The 26330-nt window shown below is 39.2% G+C and overlaps 1 protein-coding gene across 2 annotated transcripts in view; it reads left to right on the top strand.

The window, feature by feature from the left end:
- The window catches only part of LOC150077386 (fatty acyl-CoA reductase 1-like), a 292403-nt gene that overhangs the window by 120939 nt on the left and 145134 nt on the right, over nt 1-26330 (top strand). For both annotated transcript variants that reach the window (XM_090386667.1, XM_090386666.1), the window contains exons 6-7: nt 9000-9072; nt 10444-10547. In XM_090386667.1, the coding sequence (XP_090242793.1) occupies nt 9000-9072; nt 10444-10547 (177 nt within the window). The remainder of the gene's footprint in view (nt 1-8999; nt 9073-10443; nt 10548-26330) is intronic.

Raw genomic sequence — 26330 nt, 5'->3', positions numbered from 1 at the left:
TCTCGTAAAGATCTTTCTGCCTTTCTAAATTCTAGTCGTTTTTTTTTTAATATAGGTCTTGCCATTGAAATACTCGGAAAATAGGTGGCAGAGCTTGCAAGAGTACTTAAATAATCTACTGGGTTCCTGACCTGCCTCCTCGTGGCAAAGTGTGGGCAACGGTGGGTTCCAATAGGGGGCCCAATGGCTAAATGGTCAGAGAAACAACAGAACATAACACTACACAACAAACCACAGAGTTCTGTGTCACTTACAAAGAATACAACGCCAGAAATGGGGAACCACCGATGCCGTCAGACAACTAATACACTTTACACCAGTGGTTTCAACCTTTTTTTTTAATAATGCACCCCTAAGTAATTTATTTTGTTTTGTGGCACCCCTACTCAATTTTCTGCGTGTTAGATCCGATTTTGTTTGTGTGTGTATATATCTCTATCTATAACTTAAAGTTTTCCTCCTAGTGATATTTATTTGAGCCAATTACATCGCTACAAATGCAACTAATTATTGACAACTGCCTCCATAACATTTGCCAACCTCGTGCACGTGATTCACTGTCTAACATTTGATGTTCCATTGTAACATTTTTTTTTGTATATTAATGAATATTGTATACTGTGTATGTAATTACTGTAGTTTAGCATTTTTAAAATATTTGTATAGTTCGTAAATATTTCAGTTTTTCGGATGCAACAATATTCCTCATATATTATGAAACCCGAAGCAAAAGGACTTTTCCTATGTAAACGCAGGTAAATAATTACATAGTCATATTGGCTGAAGTCTTGTGCAGTATACACCAGCAGGTACTTCGATGAAAGCGAGGAAGACTATGATAATTGACAGGTGAAGACACCTCCCTTTTCTGATTGTTTCGTGTCGTCAAGTTGGGGCAGCTTAGCTTAGGTAGGGTGTTTATTCTTTTATTGCACTGTTTTAAAATGGCGAAAATGAGCTCCCGATTTAAAAACAGCAGCAAATGTGGGGAAAATCATCCCAGTCAAATCAACCTAGGAGGACAGTGGGCGGGGAAAGCAGTGGAATCTGCAAATCACGGCTTTGTTCCTGTCGACTTGTTGAAATATGGGAGTCATAACTTGTCAATCACTCCTTTCCCACTGTTTTGCTTGCTGTTCTGAATTTACTGTGATATTTATTCGACCTTGAGAATGCCGCACACTACAAATGCACAAGTAAATAATTACATAAGTCATTTCCTGATTAGATATCGACCAGTACATTTCGACAGGTGTCTTTTACATAGAAAAGGTTCTACTTACTTGGCATACCTCTACATTTTACGTAGAAAAGCGGGAGCAGGGGTGGGTGAACAAACCAAGCAGGGGGAAACCCCCCTAGTATAATATTAAAAAAATTATAGTTATTACAATAATATAACTATAAACAAAAGTGCAATTCATAATACAAATTTTAAATATATATAATTTATTCTTTATATGGAGGTACTAAATAAACATTAATTATAGATTAGCACAAAATTAAAAAGATACCGTTCACCTTTTTATAATGAAATAAATATATAAATTTAAAAATATATATATAAGTAACTTAAACCCAAATTACATCGCACCTCCGGAATGTTGTTGTGGCACCCCTGTTGAAAATCATTGCTTTAAACTTTACGACTTGTGTGCTAGATGTAGGGAGTGCGATGACTAACTGTGGGTAAAAGCAAAACGCCAGCAGTCATATACCATCAGGAAAACGAATTTCAGCGACTATAAGGGATGCATCACAGTTGTCAAGAGGCACAACATTTAATTTGTTCATATAGTAATGCATACATGCAATATTCAAGATGCGACCAAGCCATTTGCCTTCTACAGTGGAATACTCACCTTGTCCCTACTGGCAAGATTCCTGTATAAAAATAACATTTAACATTAGAAAATTTCCTTTCCTATATAGATGCATTACAGATCGGTTGCGTTTTTCATATAATTTGTGCAACTGATCTAAATCATTTTGAGGTAAAATGGCCTGGTCGGTAACCACATTTTCTATCTTTTAAATAATCAGAAACTTTGGCAGCTTTCTCCGCACTCCCTCAACAATGGCATTAAGGAAGAGAAAAACAGAAATAGCCCCCAACGCTGGTTTCTGAAGCACTCCACTTGCTACACTGGCGTGCCGTGAGGTATGTCCATTTAGACTACTATCTTCTACCTTTGAGCCATCCCTTGATTCAATGAAGCATTTTGCCAGCAGTTCCAATTTTCCACTATTTATGTAACAGCCTTTCTGATTGAGGTTACTGAAATCAAGGTAATGCCAAAGTTGTTTCTTATATCCAACTGTCTTATGACCTCGTCACAGAGTAATCATGTAAGACTTCTTTCGACCCACCAATTCCGCGATCCATTAAGGATACAATTAATATCGAAATAAATCTGTATTGTATCTTTCAGATTCCTGGTCCTTTCCAGACTGAGGTCAAACTCACTAGCCTACAGTTGTCCTTCATGCCTCCATTGTAAACTGAGGCGACGAAAGTGCTTTTCTAGTCCGGGAGATCTCCCAGGAGTCTAATGAAGATCTCATTAACATGCACTCGCAATGCAGCAAAACAAAATGAACATTACACTGCTTTCTCAGAGTTCGCAAACGTGATTCAACTCAGGAGTAAGAGACGAAGTAGACGTAATATACATGTATTTCATTAACCAGAGGCATCCTTCCAACTACTGGCTAATGAACTCTCAACAACACCAGTCTTGCCAAACACTACTCCACTACCAACTCTGAACGCTGACTCCTAAATGCAAACTTCATCTGAAGAGGAATATTTCCACGCTGGCACTACACTACTGAGGGATCTTCCTTCTTGAAAACCCCTTAACAGGGGTAGGATTCATGCTGATACTGCTTCTACAGTGTGGATTCCAACACTGTTAGGCCTCCAATCAGAAACAATATCTAAATGCTAACCTCATTTGAGTTAGGATTACTGTGTGGGTGCAGTAATGGTGTGGGATCATATCTATTTCTTGCAAACCTCTATTGGAGTAGGGTGCAGTGTAAAATTCCACAGTCATTGGGCCCCAATGGCGATCACGTGGAAACACCTGTTCTTACGATTTTCTCCCCTCCCCCTCACTTCCTCCTTTCGTCTATTTCTTCTAGCGGGCCAGCTTCGCTGCTGCCCACTACAGGCAACCCCGTATAACACGGTACTTCTATAACATGGTTTTGCTTCTAACACGGTTAGAGAATTGTGGAAAACCTTGCATAACACGGTAACTTTGAGATTTTGTGCGGGAGGCCCTGCTATTATGTTGGATGTAATTTTTCAAAATTTCCTTTTTTTTTTTTATCACCGCTGTTGACTCGCTAATCGTCATGCAAGAAAAAATTATTCAGAAATCCCAGTATTTTATTTTGTTGGGAAATCCTAGTGTTAGGTTCTGTGCTTGTTTGAAACCATAAAAAATTGACTTCGAAGCGTGCAGTTCGTGATTTAAGGTTTTTCGTAAAGTTATTTCGGCTTTTATTAGAAAACAAATTTTTCCGGGTATGTATTACTAGCCCCAGGGGCTCACATCTGGTGAGTTATGGGTTTGGCACACTCAGGGTCCTGAGCTGGATATTATCATTCTTCTCTTCCTTAGTGATTTCCTTCTACGTCTCTCTCTCCCAGGGTTCGGCGCTAAATATATCTAAGGAAAGTGAAAAAAGCTCCACTCAAAAGAAACTTTATTTCTCTAGAATCAAAGATACAAGTTTTAGATAGTCTCAAAAAAGGGGAAAATGTATAATATGTTGCAAAACGTTTAAATTTAAATGAAGCAACAATCTGCACCACAGATAAAAATAAACAGAAAATTTAGAACTGCAGGATATTTCATTTCTGCAAATATGACAGCTCGTCTCTGAGCGCCAATAATTGAGAAAATGGAAAATCTCTCAATATTTGGATTGACGATAGCAGTAAAAAACGAATCCCATTAGACTGCAATGTAATTAAACGAAAGGCACTAAAAATTTATAACCATTTAAAAGAAAATGGAGAATCTTCTGTTAACCCGGAGTTTGTTGCCAGTAAAGGTTGATTTAAGCGATTTGAAAACCATTTTCATTATATAACATAAGAATTCAAGGGGAAAGTGCATCGGCTGATAATGAAGACGCCAAGAAGTATGCAGAGGAATTTCAAAAAATTATTGAAGAGCATGGATAGACACCACATTAAGTTTTCAATGCCGATGAGACAAGTCTTTGGTGGAAAATCTGTCTCATCTTGAAAAAAAAAAAAGAAAGAAAAACTGCACCAGGTTTTAAGGCCTCAAAAGATCGTAACGTTACACATGTGCAGTAATGCATCAGGAGATTACATGATAAAACCTATGCTAGTTTATAGATCCTCTAATCCTCGTGCAATGAAAATAAAATTGGAAAGCAAATAAAAAAAAAAAAAAACTTGGGTAACTGCCGATTTATTTAAAGAACGGTTTCTAAATTGTTTTATTACTATTGGATAAGCAACTAGGCCATCCAAAAGATTTATTTAAGTCATCTAAACTTTGAAGTGTAATGTTCTTACCACCTAATACAACTTCTTTAATTCAGCCATTAGAACAAGGCATTAGATCTATCTTTAAAACTCATTACATCAGAAAATCGTTACAGTGGATTTTGAAAAAAAATTGATTCCAAATGTATTGAAGTGATGGAGACGGAAATATTTTTCAATTGTAGACTGTATCGGAATCATAGCTTTATCTATCAAAGAAGTAAAACCGTCGATATTAAATGAGTGTTGGCAAAATGTATGGCCAGGTCAATTCATTCAGGAAATATAGTCGAACCGACAGAAAACGGAATAGGTGCGATAGTAGAACTTGCTAAGTCGGTAGGAGAAGAAGATTTTGATAATATTACTACTGAAGACGTTCAAGAATTTTTGGTAAAAAAAAGTGGCTGGCCAAGCGGATTTGGTAAAAATGGCATCGGAGCTAAACCAAACCAATTCAGAGGATGATAGCGCAGATAAATTCTGAAGTTCCAAATTTTATACTAAAAAGCATACGGGAAGGCATAAACTTAGCCGAGCAATTAGAATCTTATTTTTTGAATGCAGATCTTTCGACTGAAAGGAAAACAAAGTTCAAAAAGGGGCTTCAAAAATGCTTAGCTCCATACCATGAAATTTTAAAGTAAATCAAGCAAGAAAGCAAACAAACGAATCCAGATTACTGATTTTTAAAGAGAGAGGATACACCAAATCTAGATGCTGCAGAAGAAAGTTCAGAAGGTGAAGGTATTCTGCAACAGAGAATGTTCTTCCTCGATTGTGCTTAACAGCGATGAAGAGTAAGGAAATTAAATGAATGTACATTATCTGACATATATTTGTCACAGTTTGCAAGACAAGACATTTGTTCAGTTATTACTTTTTTTTTGCACTACACGAGATTTTGTAGGAACCTTACTACGTGTTATATGACGGTTACCTGCACTTTAAATCTTCCATTCGGACCTGCCATATTGCCAATTTCTCAGTGCTGTTTTCTTAATAAATACTTTTTTTTTACTTTGTCTCCACTAGGAAGCTCAGGCAACTCTGGCGTAGGCTATTCAGAGAATGATGGACAACCTGACTACTGATAGTGGTGTGTACGAGGGCACTGCGGCCAAGAGCTAGAAAAATAACAGAACACACATTCTCTCTCTCTCCCCCCACAGTTCTTTTCCACACAGTTTGATATTAAACTTAATTTATCAATGATCCCTCATTATTTAAATGGCCTTTCAACTGTGATGATCGTTGCAAAATTCATATTCGACTTGCCTATCAACTGGGAGCTCTATAACGTTTCCACTTCGATTAAGTGAGAGGACTATACATTGCAGAATAGTTTAGGGCTAAAGTCTCAGATTATGTAGGGAGTTAACTAGCGTACAAGTTAGTGCAATTGCATCATTTCTGTACTTAGCCAACTAAACTAGTTATGAATTGGCATCAAGTATATCTCATATTGTGAATACCTTCACAGCGAGTTACCATGACATTGCACTACCGCGAATAAGTAACGCTTCACCATAGGAGAAGACTATTGTTACTTATTCTCAGCAGATACTATCACCTATATGGCACCGTTTCGGAGCTTATTGGGTCCTTATCAGTGGGTGGGCAGGTACCCTGGTGTTGCAATGATGAGGCGCCTCCGTAGCCAGGTGGGAAGGAGCAGCAGTGCGTAGCACACGCTTCTTGATTAGACCGGGGTTCAAGCCCGTCACCACCAAATACGATGCGGAAAGGTCAGGGAATGACCACCGCATATCCCGGAGCAATATGGCCTTAGTTGCTAATGCTCCTAAAAAAAACTAAACAAATAAACAAACAAAGTGTTGCAATGATGTTGTAAGCCTTTGGCTTACTAATTTGGGTAATCTCCTATGGAATGCGACGCACAGCTTAATTAACGAAGGTTAAGGGTTGTCATTGTCCTTGGAAAGCCCGATATTAGGAACTGTCTAGCGGGTAGAACCAACACGGAAACATTGAAAGTGTAGGAGGAGGAAAGGTAAATGAATTGGAAAATTAATAGGGAAGCTAGTGTTTTGAAAAAATTTGGTGGGTTTTCTGGGGAGAGCAGCAGTCTTGCGCGGGGAGTGAACTGTAATGGTGGTAAAAAATGAGGTTGCCGAAGTAGTGGGGAAGTCTGTTGTGAATAGTGCGCTAAGGATGGTTTTTTGGTGATAGAGTTGCAGCGGTAAAAAAAGAAAAGGGGATTGCGAAAGGCTTGCTGAGACGCCAGATTTCAAAGAATAAAGGGGACCCGCAAATCCAATGCCTAAGAAGTGGTCGGAAGTCCAGACGACGGATTCCAGGGAATGTAATAAACTCAAGATTTGTGAGTGCCTGATTTAACTTTTAAACCTAAAATACCTGTACTGGCCACCCTGGTCGCCGGAATAAATGTTGTTTCCCCAAGACATATCTCTCTCCCTTCGTAAGACAAAAAAAAAGGGGGGGGGGTATTAATAGCATAACAGAAAACTGCCTGTGTCACACAATACTTGCTTGTTTATTAGTGGTAGAACTATAGTTAAGTAAATTGTAAGCTGAGACATACAGTACTGAATCAGTGTAACAATTAAGATGTTTATAGTAATATACGGGACAAATACAAGAAGACTATGCATGTTGAGGTAAGCCTAGCCTAGTACCAAATCCTGTCAGTGAGAATACGCACATGATAATAGCTTTATTTTGTCTGTTATATGTTGATCAGAAACAGAATACTTTATAATAAAGAAAAAAAAAGGTTGATGTTTATTGTAAAATACTGGACTGTACCTGAAGATTAAGTGTGAGGAACAGAATTTTGATAAGTATTGTTAAACCTTGTATATATTGTTTTAAAATGTCTCATTAAAGAATTTGTATAGATTTATGAATTATTTTTCCTCTGCTCAATTACGTGCTTAACGAAGGGAATTCTAGCAGTCTTCTGACTGGCGAGTTTGGGTCTCGTATATAAAGTACAATTGTTTAACCCAACTCTTAAGGTAGGACTTGGACTCCCGCGAATTGAAGCGGGTAGGAGCATTTGGAAATATCAGCCAGAGAAAAGAAAACAGCACAGCCTACAATGTCGTCATTGCAACACCAATTATATTAACACACTACACTACACTAGGATATGCAGGCCGGATTTACACATAAGCTAAACAAGGTACACCTTAGGGCCTCACATTACAAGGGGCCTCGCTCCATCTTTAAAAGTCTTTTTTTTTAATGTTGTCACAGGTGAACTGTAAGAGAGAAGGGCCTCATACATGTTATAGCTTAGGGCCACAACAAGTTTATTTCATGGCCCTGAGGATATGTATCCTGTAATGTGAAGAAAAATAAATTTTCTAAATATCCGTTCAATCCCTAAACTGTCTGATCAAACCTTATTTGTTTCTAATTGCTTCATAACATTAACAGGAGTATAAAAACAAAAATCCCCCATAATACGCGAATTTCTCCTACCTTGACTGTAAAACTGTTAATCGACTGATACACGCATGAAAGAGGGAGGAGTAACCGTATTCCCTCCGACTTTACTTATTAGTTGGCTTAGCTTCGACTGACTTATTGCGCACCTGCATAAAAGACTGTAATCGAATTTATTCAAATTAGTTGGACATCTTCAGGAATTTTTAAAGATATCGTCATTGGCATCGTAAGTAGGTGCTGCTTTAAGAAACGACACATCCACGTGCTAGCTCTCAGGGGAAGGGGAAAAGTATTAATATCAGAGGGACTTTAATGCAGGAAGGCAACAGCAAAGTGAATTGTATATTAGGAACTTTTCGTGTAGCAGGGAGGGGAGGTATTATGTTGCGTATATCCCGGAGCTTGAACGTTTGTTCATTTTTTTCTATACAATAAAATTGTAACAATTTAACAGCGAGTTAGATTACAGCTTACTCACATAACACTGCACTCCGTTGAAATAGAAGTGATTTTTTGGAATCACGTAAATAAACCATCTGCTGATACGACCTTGTCTCCTTTGTATCGCGTTGTTTCCAGTTGTTAGAGGTTTTTGAATTAAAATTCCGAAAGATGAGTGAGTGAATACAATTAAAATATATGATTTAATGAAAGTTTCCACCTGCAAAAAACATCTCGTTAGGAAACACAGGCACCAGCGACCGAAAAAACAAAGGAACATTCATTCCAATGGCCTCTAAATCTGCAGAAGGGCTAGGTTTTCAAAAGCTGTGTTATGCAAGCCACCCATCAAAAAAAGTATTTATCCCGCAGCTAAAGAACCTGACACAGGTTCTTTATTATGTGCGTATATTACGATTCCTGGTTGTTTGTTCCCTTCGCTTGAAATAGTTCATTTGTTCCCATAATTTTGAAATAGCATTAGATTATAGATCATACAGTTTGCAAGTGGACTAGAACAGTTTTTTTAATTTGTTTGAACTTTTCAACTCTTTTCAATATACTGATCAATTCTGTTTTATTACAGAATATCTATTCAAGAAAATCTCGTAGGAACAAGAAAAGTTTTGGAATTCGCCCATAAGTTACGTAATATTGTGGTAAGTACTAATATTGTGGTAAATGTTACAGCCCTATGTAACATTTTCAAGACAAACTAAATTGCTTAAACTGTTTGTATGTAACAGCCCTATGATAACTTACCCCACTGTTTAAGTTTTACATGTATTTTCAGTTTTGTTTGCAAATGCAGATGCCTTTATTATATCCGTCTGTCATATGTAAACATTTAACTCTCAGTGGACGGATTCAAATATCTTATATTTGAGTCTTTTAAGAAAGATTTGTCAGGCTATCCCAAATTTCGTTAAACTTTTGAGTATTAGAAATTCGGATTGGTCCCTCCTCCGCCCCATAAAAATTGCTTTCTCTATATAAACAAAAGTGCCGTATTGGGCATTACTCGATAATGTAAAATTCGAATAATCACAAATTTCAGTTATGTTCAGTTTGTCCGTAGAAAAATTTTTGGATAAATTCCTATTCCATCGCCTCCACCCCCCCCCCCAAATCTATTTATCGTTTCGGATGTTGTTTGGACATCATTATTCACTATAATGAATAATGATGTCCAAACAATAAACAATTTGAAAATTGGACCTGATCGACCCAATTTTCAAATTGTTTGTTTGGTCCTTGGAAATCATAACTTCATACTCACCCCACTCTCGGAGTTGCTTCGTGAGTTTCAGACATTGATCAAAAAGAAAAAGCCAGATCGAGTTTTGTTTGACGTTGGGAGCAGTCAGATCAAAACTCAGATATCACAGAAGAGAGGATAACAGCGCAGTAAACAATAAATCATTTCGTCATCCTGTTTTTCTTTATACTTCCAAAACGAGCTCGAAATGTCGTCAAGCGATATCAGCTTTCATTATCTGATAGACTGGAATCTTTTACGCGGTTTATCGGGCGCCTCCGTAGCCAAGTGGGAAGGAGCAGCAGTGTGTAGCACATGCTTCTTGATTAGACCGGGGTTCGAGCCCGTCACCACCAAATACGGAGGATGCGGAAAGGTCAGGGAATGACCACTGCAATATGGCCTTAGTTGCTAATGCTCCTAAAAACCAAATAACAAACAAACAACGCGGTTTATCTGATTTAAGAAACAAACTCCCCTTCCCCCTCAAAATGTGGAACGTGTTATTAGATTAAAATTTAATAACAAGACATCACTCACTCAAATTTGAATTGTCATAAGATTTAACATTGTCTTTAGCATATGATTTAAACCTAAAATCATGCAAAATATCTAAATTATCTGATTTCCAGTTAAAAATCACAGTAATTTTTAAGGAATTCTAGGAATATATAAATTATATATATATATATATATATATATATATATATATATACCTAATGGTTTTTTTAATATCAAATTATTAGAATAACAAAAAATAATTTATTTTCAGGCTCTTGTACATGTCTCCACCGCGTACAGTAACTGTCAACTGGAAAGAGTAGAAGAGGTGATCTATCCTTCAGATAACCCCGATCAAGTCATTCAGACAGTAAGGTCAGTGTTCACATCAGTCACTGAAATTTGAATTATTTTAATCATCTTGTCACTTCCATATAGATGAGGACTCTACGAGATCTGATCAAAAAAGTATACTCAATTAATCAGACACAAGAGTACAATAACTCAGATTCATTCAACATGCTTTTAATTATTGCATTTTAAATTACGTGTAATTACTGTGCCATCTCTGTATACTTAAAGGGATGGCATAATACTTCTCTTCGAAGTAGGATCGTACGTTCCTTTACTCAATTTTCGGAATGGTCAAAATCTGCTCAGTAGCATTTTGTTTGTTCGTCATTCTAAGGATTGTTTTCTATTTGGAAACTAGAAGAATATTGACATTTTCTATAAGAAACTTCTACTGTTCAGCCATTTCGCAAATAGTCAATCTCTTGTAATTTTGTACTTCAAGATGCCAATTCAAATTCTACTAGTTTTTAAGGGCGTCGAAAACGTTCGTGCAAAACCAACGAACGTTCTGGGCGCCCTAGAACGATGTAAGAACTCTTGCTGAGCACATTATTAAATTTCAAAATACTGGTTGACGAATAATTTAAAAAAAAAGCTATGGAAGCTGTCACGAAATGCTCAGCTTTTGGGAAGGGTCAGGGTTCCGATCTCGTAGGAGGATAAAAGAATTCTTAAAGACCTTTTCAATCTGAGCTGTTAGCAGATCTGAGACGGAAGGAGTAGGGTCGCCTCTGCGAGTTATTCCAACACCCACTGAATAGAAAAGCTTAACAAGTAGTTCATGATCTCATCGCGGAGAGGCATTACTTGGAATTGTAGCATGTCTATAAGAGACTTCTTATAACGAAATGTTTAAGCACTAATTCATTTAAAGATACATCTCAATTTTTATACCGTTATAATTTAAAAATTGAATATTTTTCTTATAAATAAGTTCATTTTTTGATAAACGCTATTATAAATTTAAACACTCATCCCTTTTTTTCACTAGTTTTTCTCCACATATCAAGGTTATTTTCATTAATTTAAATTTTCTTTAATATTTGAAGAATACAGTATTTGATGGTCATTAAATTATAATAGAACGTTTTATTAATGGCATATAGACAAACAAAAACGGGAATGGCCAAGGATGACAATCCTGTGTGTTCCCTCATCTCTTGGATCATTTTGATAATAGTAATAATAAAATATATATGGCTGTCAGTATTATTTTCAAAAACTACAAAATTTTTCAGATGCACATATTTAACTGAAAATACCGGGTGGTTATAAAATAAGTTTCCCTATTCAGGAGACACTACTGTCAAAACGGTTCGAGATAGCGCTGGGGAAGCAATCTGTAGGAAAAAAAAAAAAATTGTTCAAATTTCCGGCACCATGGGAAAAACGGCTCCGCACATATATGTAAAAGTTGTCATTTACTTCAAGACACGCTGCTTACGCAAATGGCATCCTGTTAGATAGAAGAAGAAAGGCCAACGCCACAGTCAATAACCATTATAGCTCTTACAAAAAAGGAACGTGCTCTTTTAGTAAAACTGTTCTACCAGAATAATCGTATCGAAAACTTAAAAGGTTTGCCTAAAGGACTTTGACGTCAGTGGGGCTTCGAAAACTAATAAAGAAATTTGAAGCGACCGACAGGAGAGTTAGGTGTAATTCCAGGCAGGGGACAACCACGTATCGGAACGGAGGTAGTGGATGAAGTGGCGGTTGCAATGGTCAGAATGCGAAACACTACCAGTCAGTAGTGCCTGCCAGAGATGTGTCACTTGAACCTTCCTTGGAATATGCTTGAATAATTTTTAGAATCATGAATACATGTATGGAATCATGAATCCTGGATGGAAATACTGTACATGAATCCTGTATGGAAATACAGGATTCATGTAGTGCAAGAACTAAAGTCTTGTTATCAGCAACAACGAATAGCCTTTGCTCTAATTTCTGGCTCGAAGGATCTTGTGGTCTGATGAGGCACATTTCACTTTTCATGGGGCTGTAAATGCAGAAAACTGCCGAATATTCTCGTCCATCTGCTCTGCATGAGAGACCACTACAAAGTCCATACGTTACAGTATGGTGTGGATTCACAGCAGAGTTTATAATCGGACCATTTTTCTTTGAAGAATCTACACCTCATGGCCCAGTAAGGTGCACGGTACTGGAATCTCTTCTAAGAGATCACATTATTCCTGCTCTGCAAGACAGGCATAGTGTTCATGCAAGGTGGTGCCCCTCCTCATGTTGGTCGACAAGTGAATGTGTGGGAAACTAAAAGCTAATTGTGGGAACTATTTATCAATATGTATCTTAATCCCAGGCTGTTTCGACAATTGTGGGATCTTAAAATACAATTCTGACTTCAGTTTACCTTGGAACCTCAATAGACTGTTGCTATACATTTAAAATCTAGAACAGAGGTCCTCACTTTCCTTCCAAGGTCCACAAGCTATCTGCTGCTGAATAAAATTATTCTATTTAGCCCTTTTAACATCAGAAGATTCCATGTAATGAGGATTTTCTTTTATTCTTCCCCAGCCTGGATAAATCCGGATACTTACTATAGAGCTGTGGTGTTTCTTCCCAAAGATATAAGACATATGTTATCAACATAAAGTTTATTTCACCGTTTTGTACATAAATAAAATACGTACACTAAATAATTCAAGATATTACAATCTCTCACAGCTATCTTTTACTATACATAATATAATGTTCTCATACACTTCTTTCCTTTCAATAATTTATAACCATCTAAAACCTATATGCAATACAAAGTACTAAATTAATGAGCGTGTGTGTGTATGTATGTATGTGTGTGTGTGTGTGTATATATATATAATTACATTCTTCCTCTCTCTCTCTCTCGATACACATGAAAATCAAATTGATATATATACCCTTCTGTGCCTTCAACGGGCAATGAACAAACTAGTGGATATTTCTCAAAGACTGATTTCTCTTTTATATCAGTAACACATCTAATACATTCTCTTTACACATACTTCTAATATAGATGAGTAACTCACTCTCTCTCTCCCTCTATATACTATTGTTCCCCCTTTTTCTTTTAAAATACAGCATTTAGTTCATCATAATCATCTAACTGTCCTATTCATTTCTCCCAGTTTATTTTCTTTCTATATTTCAGTTTTTTGTTAACAAAATTTTCCAGACTTACTTGCTTCTCTCTCTCTCTCTGCCTGGATGATGGGTGTTTCCGGTTTCAGGTCTTCTTCCAGCAGCTGTCTCTCTGGGCCTGGCCTTTGCTAGTCCACTAGGCGCACATCTTTAGACTGCTCTCTGTCGGTTCTTTCCAGTACAACGACTTTTCTCCTGGGATGCTGCCTTGGCCATTCGTTTTTTAGGTATTAGGTATGTTCGGGGTCTGACGGCACCTGGGATTTCTCCCATCTCCGCGTATGTTCTCTGTATCGGACAAGCCAGAGATTTAAAAGTGTGTGGGATATGTACTGTGTAGTTTGTTGTGCCCATTGTTCATCCGGCCTGTTAGCCGCCGGGCCCCTATGAGACCCGACGTTACCAATACCCGCCACGGGGAGGCCGGCCGGGTGTTACCAATATTTGTACTCTGGCTGGTCTTGCCACTTACTTTCCTGGGATTTCAGTGGCTAGGACCAAAAAAAAAAAATAAAATAAATAAAAAAATAAAAAATAAATAAAAATAAAAAAAAAAAAAAATTAATAATAAATAAATCGAGGTTGATATTAGTGATACTTAACAAGTTAGTATTAATAGTATGCAACGTGGGGCTGTGCGGTCAAAGTGAGTTTTAAAAACGAAATAGGTTCGGGCAAGAATTTTGATGTTCTCTTTTGATTTTGACATGTAGGGCTAAACGCTGTGCAAGACAAAAGTTTGGGGGGGTGGATGAAGACAGGGGGGAAGAAATTGGAAATAAGGGGCCGACAGAGTAGATGGCCCCCTGTAGGTGGTGAGGCATGCCCGTGCCCCACCAGAGTGAGAAAATTGGGGAGGCAAGCCTCTCCTTCCCAGGAGTTTGAAAAAAAAAAAAAAGATCCGCTCAAGAGAGCGCGGATTTGGGTCGCCAATAGGCTGTTCCGGCGGGAGAGTGCCACCGGATGTCGTCTCCATCAGTTTGCAGGCCCTAAAAAGCTGGCCATTGAATCTCATCTAGGTGGGACACTAATAGGGGGTTAAATCTGAGATGTCATCCTTCCAGACTGCATGTGGTTTGGGGCCTATTTTCTGGTCATTATCTTGGGGTCATAATCAAGTCTACTGGCTGTCATTATGGGGTTTTATCCCTTCCGTGATGTTTGCTAGTCCTTACACTACCTTTTGTCATTTTGTAGTGGGTCTAAGCTGCAAGGTCTTGGGGCACTTTGTTCTGATGTCACGACTATTTAAAGGTTTTTTCGCTTCCATTGGCGGTAATCATGACTCTTGTAGTTAGACAATCTATTATCACTTGTCTTTCCCAGTGCATTTTGTAGTCAGTCCAAGGTCTTTATAGTTGGCTCCTCTATGTCGTCTCGCTGCTATTTGCAGGTTTGCCGTTAAGGTCTTCTGTATATGGCGGTTAGTGTTTGGCGCCTGGTAAATAATCCCTGGGCAAAATCAGTTATGCTAAATATTCTTCTTGCGTATCTAGTAGATGTGACTCGAGATCCCTCGGTAGATAGTGAACTCTAGTTATTAGTCTGCATCTAAGGTCTTCGTATTGGACACACTCAAACATAATGTGCACCCAGCTTTCTTGTTCCCCGCAAGTACAACGTGGATCCTCCACTATTCCCAATGCTGTAAGCTTTGCATTGAAAGCCCCCGTGACCCATAAGGAGGTAGGTCGTGTAAAGTCCGGGTTGCAGCCAGGTTGGAAGAATGGGGTATACTCTGTCTACGTCCGGGATGAACTTTTTGGTGATATTCCCTTTTGTTGTGTTTGTCCAGCGGTCTTGCCAGGTTTCTTTTAGGTATGTTTGCAGCCTGTTCTTTTCAGCCTTGTGGGTTGCATTGTTATCCACTGTGTAGTCTTGGTGGGTGCAAGGCATTCCTTTTGGTTATATAATAGGCTATTCCAGTACGTATGATGTCCAGATCAAGGGGAAGGGCTCCGGCCAAGACCTGTAGGGCAACAGTGCTAGTGGTGCTACAGGCTCTGGTAATGGTTAACAGGATAGTTCTATGGATTGAGTCGATTTGTGTAGTGTAGTGTGTTTAGGGTCTAACGGCACCAGGGGTTACCCCCATCTCCGTGTAGTCTACATTGTCGCGTGTTACAGAACACTGTAAAGGCCAGAGATTTAAAAGTGTATGGATATTGTTCGATGTAGTGTCGTGTACCGTTGTTCATCTGGCTATTTAGCCGCTGGACCCCTACTGAGGCCCAACGTTGCCCACACTTAGCCCCGTGGAGGCAAGCCAGGTACACCAGTATTTTTAAATAAGTACTCTGGCAGGTCCTGCCACCTAATTTCCTGGGATTTCAGTGGCTAGGACCAAAAAAAAAAAAAAAAAAAAATGGGGGGTGCGCTAGAGGTTGGGTCAGGCCAAGGAGTTTTAAGTTATACAGTGTGGAATTAAGAATTTTGGGTGTAGGCCTAGGATAATTTTGACATGGGATGAACGCTAGTTGGAAAGCTAGAGGGGGGAGGGGAGACTAAAGGCTGGGGGGTGAGAGACAGAAGTATAGGGTCGATAGAGTAGATGACCCCAAAATCAGTGAGGCAGGCCCATGCCACACCAGAAGGAAAGGGGGGGGGGTGGCGGGGAGGAGACAAGGGGACCTTCACCTCCTCCCCGCCAGGACAGGGGAGAAACAGGGCCGCGCAAGGGAGCACGGGTTCAGGATCGCCACGTGGCATTGGCAGCAATGCTGCGTGAAGTCATAGTTGGCAGAGTCCACTCCGAGAAGGTAAGATTCGAGTAGTGCAGTCCTGGGACAGACAGGTCCCGGCCGGGTGGTGAAGTCATTTCAGTAGTGAGCTGCATGAAGATGTATTTGGTAGAGTCAATCAGAGAGGATCAAATCCGAGTAGTGTCAATCCTGGGACAAAGAAGTCCCGTCCAGATAGTAGAGTCATTTCAGTGGTGAGTCAACTTGGTGGGAGGCGAAGCCGGAGCGGCAGTCATGGTAGATGAAGGTGATGTTGAGATTACATTCATCATCATCATCATCAGCCATTTTCAATCCACTGCAGGATGAAGGCCTCTCCAGCAACTTTCCAGTTCCTTCTGTTTTGAGCACTGGACATCCATTTACTACCCACAAACTCATGAATTTCATCTATCCATCTCCGCCTTTGTCTTCCAGGTTTTCTTCTAGCTCCTCTTGGGTACCATTCTGTTATTTTCTTAGTCCATCTGTCATCATGTCTTCGAGCTATGTGTCCTGCCCAAGACCATTTTAGTTCTTTAGTTTTGATAAGAATGTCCTTTACTTGAGTTTGTTGCCTAATCCATGTGTTTCTCTTCTTATCTAACAGTCTGATTCCCAATATGATTCGTTCCATTCTTCGCTGTGTAGTTCTCAGCTTCTCTTCCATTCTTTTGGTGAGTGCCCAAGTTTCACTTCCATAAGTCATGGTGGGGAGTATACATTGGTTCATTATTTTACGTTTCAGACAAACTGGGATATTGCTCTTCAGTATGTGACTATATTTCCTGAATGCTATCCATCCAAAATTTATTCTTCTCTTGACTTCCAGCCATTTATCATTATTACAGCTAATAACTTGTCCCAGATAAGTATATGACTCCACCTTTTCAATTACTGCTCCTTCAATCATTATTTCCCTTTCTGTGGCATACTTGTTCATCATTACTTTTGTTTTAGCCATATTCATCTTTAGTCCAAAATCCTTACTAGCTGTGCATAACTGATTAAGATTTTCCTCTAATTCTTTGGGATCATGGCTTATGACCACAATGTCGTCTGCAAATCGTAAATGGTTTAGGTACTCTCCGTTCACATTGACTCCTTTCTGCGACCAGTCTAATCTTCTGAAAGCTTCCTCAAGGGCAGCAGTAAACAGCTTCGGAGATATTGTGTCTCCTTGTCGAACTCCTTTCTCAATTTTAAATTTCCTACTGTCTTTGTCTATTCTAATAAAGGAGGTAGCACTCTCGTATATTTTCTTCAAAATCATAATATATGGGGTATCAATGCCTTGTCTTTCCAGTGCCCGAAACATTGCCTTATGCTGTATGGAGTCAAATGCCTTTTCATAATCCACAAATGCCAGGCATAATGGTGTTTTATATTCATTTGCTTTCTCCATTAGCTGTGATATTACGTGAAGGTGATCCATAGTTGAGAATCCTGTCCTAAAGCCAGCTTGCTCTTTCGGTTGATTCTCATCAAGTATTCTTTCTAATCTGTTAGTAATGACCCTTGTGAACAACTTGTAGATGTGGGATAACAAGCTAATTGGTCTATAATTTCCAATTTCTGATTTATCTCCTTTCTTATGCAGCAAAACTATGATTGCATTATTCCACTGCTTAGGCGTCACACCTTTTCTAATGCACTTTGTGAAGAGCCTTGCCAGTTTTTGTGTTATGTCTCTTCCTCCCAATTTTAACAACTCTACAGTAACTTCATCTTCCCCCGGGGCTTTCTGATTCTTCATTTTCTTCAATGCATGTTCTACCTCATCAGGAAGAATATTGGGTATGTCGTATGTGTTGCTACTTTGCAATCCATCTTCCCCACTGCTGGCATCATTCCCCTGCTCCTTGTATAATTCTCTATAGTAGTCTTCTGCTATTTGAATTATGCCTTCTCTGCTGTTTATAAGTACACCATCGCTATTCTTCAGTTTCAGTATCATTTGTCTTTCTGTATTACTGCTCATGGCTGCTGATTTAAATCCTTTGTTTTCCCTTAATGCTTGTTCTACTTTTCTTGTGTTAAATCTTCTTATGTCCTCTCTGAGTCTCTTTCTAATGGCTTTGCATAACTCAGTATACTCAATTTTCTCCCTGTCAGTGTTTTTCTTGCTTTTCATTTGTCGTCTTCGGTTCATCATGACAAGTGTTTCTTGACTAATTTTTTCTTCTTTGGATTTCTTTTTCCCTATAGGTTTCTTGGGCTTTATCACTTTCAAAAAGTTGTAATATTCCTCGTCGATATCTTGGTCCTCAGCAGTCTGCAGAAGCTCATACTTGTTCTTAAGTTCCAGTACATACTGCTTTTTCTCCTCTTCTGTTATCTCAAAGACCTTTGTATTATTTACTCGAGTCAGTTTTTTCCTTTCCTTTCCTACATCTATATCAAGTGTACATCTTACCATTCTGTGATCACTTCCAACATTTACCTTATTCAGGACGGTAACATCATTCACAATATATCTTCTGTTAGTGAGGATGAAGTCGATTTCATTAGTAGTTAATCCATTTGGACTCTTCCATGTCCACTTTCTGTTCACCCGTTTCTTGAAAAAAGTGTTCATTACTGACAGTCCTTGAGATTCTGCAAATTCCACAAGTCTTTCACCTCTTTCATTTCTTTCACCAATTCCAAAATTTCCTATAGTTCCCCTTTCTGCGCTGTTTTGTCTTTTTCCAACCTTAGCATTGAAGTCCCCCATAATAATAGTGTAGTGGGTTTTCTGCTCATCTAGAAGACTCAATTTTGGTGTACATTTCTTCAACCTCTTCATCATCATGGCTCGATGTTGGTGCATAAATCATTATAATCTTTAGCTTGTATCTCTTAGAAATCTTGAGTATTAGTCTTGACACTCTTGGTGATGTACTTTTGAATTCCAAAATGTTGTTTTTAAAATCTTTATGGACCAGAAACCCAACTCCACCTTCACTCCTTTCACTGTTTCCATTGGTGTACAGCAGATTTCCACTTGATAAACTTATAAGTGATTCATTTCTTCTTCTTGTTTCAGCCAAACCAATGATATTCCAATTCACATTTTCTAATTCCTTTTCCAGCTCTAATATCCTGTCTTCACCGATGAGTGTTCTTACGTTATAACAGGCCAAGTTCAGTTTCCGTGCATGGCAGCCTGGTCGTACCCAGAGATTCTTAGCACCCTCTGCTTCCACTCTAATCCTCTCGCTGCCGTAAGAGGGAGAGTGAAAGCTGCTGGGGACTGAGGGCCATTTGTTTCGTCGTGCTTTCATATTGCTGGAGGGTTTGGTCTTTTCCTCTTCACGCTGACCAGGCGTCTTGAAGAGAACCACTCTACACGTTCGTTGCCACCTAAGTGACGTAACAGGGCTTACCATCGAGAAGGTGTGCATGAGTGGATTTTAGGGAGGCAGGCCAACCGGACTTCTCCTAAATCTTCTGTAATAGAGAGATATTGGATCCATCAGTGTTTTAGGCTGAGTGTCTGATAACACACAGGATACCTGTTCCCCTCTAAGCCCCGAGATTACATTGTAAAGGCACAATTATTGTGCAGGTTGAAAGTCTTCACGGGGATTGCAGTGTGCTGAAGCAAGTAGTGGTCTTAACACATGGCTGTTTAAGCCGTTTCATTGTCTGGTTGGGTCTGATTCTGTGGTTGTGGTAGGGTTTTCCGCCTCGTGAAGAGGCCCTGAGCAAAGTTCGAAAAGGCTGTATAGGTATGGTGGTCTTCCAGGAGATGTTGCTCCTGATCTCTCGGGATGAAATGAATTTGTGTGATGAGAGAAGATCTGAGGTCATCATATAGTAGGCAGTCATGCATCAAGTGGTCCCAGGTTTCCTGGGCACCACAGGTGCAAAGGGGGCTGTCGGAAAGTCCAAGAAGGTTCAGTTTGCTGCGAAAGGCACCATGCCCTGTTAGGAGGTACGTGGTTAGAAGGCCTGGGGAGAACCAGGATGGTGATTTGGGATATACTTTGCATATGTCTGGTATAAATTTGCGGGTGATGGCCCCTTTGGTGGATTCAGACCATCTGGCTTGCCAGGTCTGTTGTAAGTAGGTTAGGAGTCTGCTTTTTTCGCTGGAATAGGTGTTAGCAGGATCCGTGGTAAAATCAATAAAGGTGGTAGACTTTCCTCTGCTGAGTTGATACATCATCCCCACATGGGCCACCTCAAGGTCTAGGGGCAGTACACCGGCGAGGACTTGTAGGGCGTGCGTGCTGGAGGTGCAACATGCTCTGGTTATCGTAAGGAGAATTGGCCGTTGAATGATGTTCAGCTTTCTTCGTCCTACCACAGTGGAGGCTTTGGTGAACCATATGCCAGAACCGTAGGTGATAGCTGGTATGAATATGGCTTTATACAGTAAGGCTAGAGTGCGTTTTTTTTGAGCCCCCAATCTCGGCGGGTAACCCTGGCAACCAGTGCAATGTAATTTCTAATTTTCTTTTGTAGATAGTTGAGATGTGGGAGAAATGTTAGTTTGCTGTCGATGATAATGCCAAGGAGTTTCAGCTGAGTAACAAGCTTGATGGTTGTGCCATGTATCTTGATTTGAGGCGGCCTCTGCGGATCAAGATAGCCCTTCAGGAGAATGGATTGAGTTTTTGTGGATGAGATGGTCAGATGGTTTTTCCGGACCCACGCTTGAAGGGTGGTAAGAGCTCTGTTGGCAGATACTTCAAGCTGAGCCCTGGAGTCCCCTGCCAGGATCAGGGAGAGATCATCAGCATATGCCAAGGTCTGGATATCGCCTAAGTCAGTACTGAGAAGCTCGTCGAGTACAGAGTTCCAGAAAAGGGGGCCCAGGACAGAGCCCTGAGGGCAACCTCGGTGGACACGACGTTCCACGCTGGAGAAGGGAGCCTGAACCACAATGCTCCTGTCACTGAGATAGTTGGCAATGCAGTTGTAGAGATTTCCTGGGAGCTCGGCGCGTCTCAGCCGTCCGAGGACGCTAGGCCACCATAAGGTGTCGAACGCCCCAGCAAAGTCGATCGAGATGACAAGGAGGTACTTCTGGGTGCAGTTCCTGGCAGCATTTGTAATAGCCTCCAGCTCATCGACCGTAGACATGCCCGGTTTGAATCCAAATTGATTTCGTGCTGGTAGCTGTGCAGTATTGTAATGGTTTTCCAGTCTCCGTCTAAGGAGCTGCTCAAAAACCTTACTCAGCACAGGAAGGAGAGCAATAGGCCTGTACGAGTCAGGGCGATCATACGGTTTAGTTGGATTTTTGAGTATGAGCCGAATGGACGCAGTTTTCCAATCAGTTGGGAACCATCCCTTTAGCAGGCAATGGTTGAAGAGGTTTAGCAGGGTTTCTGGAGCGAATTCAGCAACTTTTTTAATTATTTCGGGCTCGAGCATGTCCAGGCCTGGTGACTTGTTATTTCTCAGTCTCCCAATGGCCATAGAGAGATCCTCGACGTTGAAAGGCTCTTCCAGGGTCTTCCATTGAGTCGATTTTTTAGCTCGAGCCGATTTTCTTTTCAATCGTTTCCCTCTCTTTACTATTATTAATACCCACTGAACTGTGCCATTCCCAAAACTCGCCGTCTAACAAATTCCCCACACACCTCCAACACCACTCTCACTCCCAAAAAAAATTCTCTCGCTCTCCGGCAATTCTCTGACTCTCTCACGCTTCTGTGTCCTGGACTCTCACTCTCCTATCTCCTTTTTGTTCATCCCTCTTGCCCCCTTTTCTTGATCAATCATCTATTTCTCTTTCTTCATCTTTATTCTTATTCGCCCAATTCTTTTACTGTTGTCTCGGCCCACGTTCTGGTAGGTTGCGCTCCTTTAGTCGTGGCGGGGACATTCGGATGCTAAGAAATTTCTAGAACACTTCTTCTGACCAACCTTGTTCACTTAGCCCTTCGTAATGCCCATTTTGAAGTGACCGCCCTTGAAATTTATAAGAGCGCACTTCGGTGTCGGCCTGTTTATTCAGCGCTATGATACCAGATCTCGGCTTGCTCTATGATCCCAGGCCTTTCTTCTTCTTTGAAGACCGAACTCTTTCTTGGGGGGGGGGGTGACCCTTTGTCCATTTTCCACAGTGCAGCTCCCGCTCTACTTACTATAAACAAAACGGCTTCTAACTGGCACTCCTATTCAGTTTTAGTTCGAACTGCCCCCCCCCCTATTGCCAATGATAATCTGCTCTCTTACTGAAACAAACAACTGTGGAAACGCAAACAAATTGCCTAATGCTGTCTGTTTAAATTATAATAAATTTCGAAAGTCTTTATAATTTAACAATTCTTACAAAGGAACTGTTCCATTCAACATTCGGAAATGATCGCATCATTTCTAGAGACATCCCTCAGTTCTGGCCAGCCCAATCAACAGATCTCAATCCCTGTGATTTCGGGCTATGGGGGATACCTGAAAGATAAAGTTTACCGTGGCGGCATACAGACGCTTTTCGATTTGAAAGCAAGCATTAAACAGAATGTAGCCAAAATCCCCAATGAGATACTATGAGAAATTGTGTCGCACGCAGTCATCCGTTTTCAGAATGTCATCTCAAGTTGAAGGAAAGCACATAGAACAATATCTGCAGATTTCTGAAGTTCTGATATTAAAATCTAATCCTAAGTTAAGTATTCCATCATATGTTTAGTGCCAATCATCCCCTGGTGGCGGAAATTTGACTTTTTTTTTTCCTTCTACAAATCGCTTCCCCATACCTTAAACCAGTGGCCTCAAACTGGCGGCCCGCGGGCCACATCCGGCCCCCCGAAGCAATTTTACACGGCCCGCGAATACATTTCAATTATGTATTTGTTGTAAATACGGTGCTTATAATTTTAGAGTAGAGATATGGACTGAGCTTATGTGCGCGACTGCTATTGAAGGAAAAAGAGATAGAATGAATAGGTTGGGGCTTTGTCTTTGTCACTGTATGCCAGGCCCATTGATTGGGATAAGGTGGGAGAACTTCCCACGTCGATACAATCAGTAAATTTAGTTCGCCAGCCGACACGACAGTTGGTGGCGCTTGAGTATTCTGGTGTTTCCGATTTTTTTCTATTGAGTTGGTACTTCTGATATATAATTTCCTTGAGTCAGTCACTAGTTGATTAGCTGGATGCACAGCTGCGCAGTTCATATTGTTATATAGATGGAGACAAACTAACGTACGGCCCGTCAGCTGCTTTCAGATCGTGCATTCGGCCCGCATGCAATTTGAGTTTGAGACCACTGCCTTAAATGACATACCCACCGATTTTCATAGCGTTATCTCTAATCGTTTTGACACTAGGGCAGCAATTTCCAAACTGGGAGGCGCGGACTAGTGCAAAAGGAGGCTCGAAAATTTTAACAGAAATGTAATTTTCATAACATAATATATATAAATAATAAAATAAATATGTACATATAAATAAACTTTCATAACATAACATTAAATTTTATAACCTATTTTTTAAAGCATTTACCGCCACCTATCTCACTCTAACTTCGATATAAACATGAGATAAACATTTAATTGGAAAAAAAAATTATTTTGCTGAAATGGATTGATGAATTATGATTGATATGATGTAATGTAATATATATAATTTAGTGTGTACTATGTATGACATATATAGGTAGATTGCATAAATAGGATGAATCGTATTTTCTTGTCTTGGGAGTTCTACCTCCTTGTTCCCTGTTGCTTATATTCCCACTACCTTTACTTCGAATCAGTATCTTCATTATTAGTGGATTTTCTCTTGTAACTAGTCAAATTTATCCATTCGTCTAAAAATATTAGGATTAAATTTATATTCTTAAAAAATACAAATTCTAAATTACTAATGATGATTATCAGTAAGTAATCACAATAAACACAATAGCACAACGCTCAAACCAAAACAAAAGCAAACGCTCAAAAAAAATTTTCTGTTCCATCAAATGCATTGCTAGCGTCGTACCAAGTTTCTTACAGAATCGCGAAATGTAAAAAAACCATACACAATAAGGAGAAACTAGTTTTTCCAGCAGCTATTGATATGGCTAAAATAATGTTCGGCGAAATAGTTGCGACAAATACCGCTTGCTGATAATACAGTTGGCAGAAGAATCGATGATAGATCTGAAGATCTTTGCGATCAGTTAGTTTTTCGACTGCGTACTTCGAAATTCGCCATACAAGTAGATGAGGCAACTGGTGTAGCTAAAGATGCTCATTTAATTGCATATGTTCGATATGTTGCAGAAACTATATAATGGAAGATATATTATTTTGCAACCCCATTCCTGGAAAGGCCACATCCAATGAAATTTTTAATATAATTGACACTTTTTTGATGAGATTTTTCTTGATGAAAATCATAATGAATAGGCATATTTATTCAGGAATGATAACTTTATTGTTAAACTTGCCTGTTTTGTTGAAATTTTTGGAAAATTGAGTGTTTTGAATAAATCAATGCAAGGACCACAAATGCATTCACTGATTCAAAAAGACAAAGTGAAAGCATTCATAAAAAAAATTGAAGCTATGGAAATCAAATTTACAAAAAAAAATAAGTTCGACATGTTTCCACTTTTAAATGATTTTTGCACCAGAGTTAATACTGAAGCAAACAAAAATCTATTTACTGAACACTTGGATGGTTTGCTAATGCACTTTTCACATTATTTCGAAGATCTTGATTTTACAAAGTTCGTGTGAATACAGAATCCATTTGTCGATGAACAAGATGATGAATTTGGATTGACAAATATTGAAAAGGAAAAATTGATAGAATTATCATGCGATACTTCATTGAAACAAAAATTTCAGAGTGAAACCCTAGTTCAATTTAGGTTGAATCGAAGTGAAGAATATAATACTTTGTCAAGCAAAGCAATGCAAAGTATTGCTGCCATTCGTAACATCATATTTATGCGAAACGGGATTTTCTGCATTAGCTGCAAAAAAAAATCCAAATATCGAGCCAACATATCGAGCTTGATGAGCCAACATAATATACATAAACTTGATTTATTGATAACCTCTTCAACAAAAAAACTGTCTACGTGTAGTTTTCATATTGTTATTCGTGATTAACTAACTTTGTAGCTGTTTTGACACATTACTCATGATCTGGATGTAAGAAACAAATGTAAGAATCCAAATAATTTAGTAGTAGAAAAAGAGCTACGAGGCACTCTCCTCAATGACACCTAGATTTGATAAACTTTGTGCTAATAAACAAGCACATCCATCGCATTAAAAACAAATTAATTTAAAAATGAATATATATACTGTATATAGTAAAACCTTGTTTTTATTCGGTCAATTACGTTTTTTCATTTTTTGTATTAATACATTTTTTACCATTTAAAATTGTCTGTATTATTTTATGAAATAAAGGGGGGGGGGGGAGGCGCCAAGATTAGATTTTTTTTTAAATGGGGGCGTAGTAACATAGTTTGGAAACCACTGCACTAGGGTCTCCTGAATAGGGAAACCTTATTTTATAACCACCGAGTATGTTCACCAATAACTATACCAGCTATACTAGTAAACAAGATATCACAACTTTGTTTAACTTGATGAGCCAACATAATATACATAAACTTGATTTATTGATAACCTCTTCAACAAAAAAACTGTCTACGTGTAGTTTTCATATTCATATCGTTATTCGTGATTAACTAACTTTGTAGCTGTTTTGACACATTACACATGAGCTGGATGTAAGAAACAATTTCGACCTAATGTATTTGGATTCTAGCAAGGAATTTGATTCAGTCGCTCGTGAGAGATTGCTGTATAAGCTGGAATATGCTGGCATTACTGGAAAGGTTCTAAGAGGGATTTCAGGGTGGTTGCAGGGCAAAAGGAAGAGAGTCGTGATATATGGATATTCTACATATTGGTGTAACGTCAACAGTGGGGTGTTCCCCAACAAGAATCGGTTCTTTTACCACCGTTTCCGATTCTCATAAAAGACAT

Source organism: Mastigoproctus giganteus, chromosome 12, assembly GCF_048544385.1.
Source record: "Mastigoproctus giganteus isolate SK-2022 chromosome 12, ASM4854438v1, whole genome shotgun sequence".
NCBI lineage: Eukaryota > Metazoa > Arthropoda > Arachnida > Uropygi > Thelyphonidae > Mastigoproctus > Mastigoproctus giganteus.
This window is presented reverse-complemented; position numbering and strand designations above follow the sequence as displayed.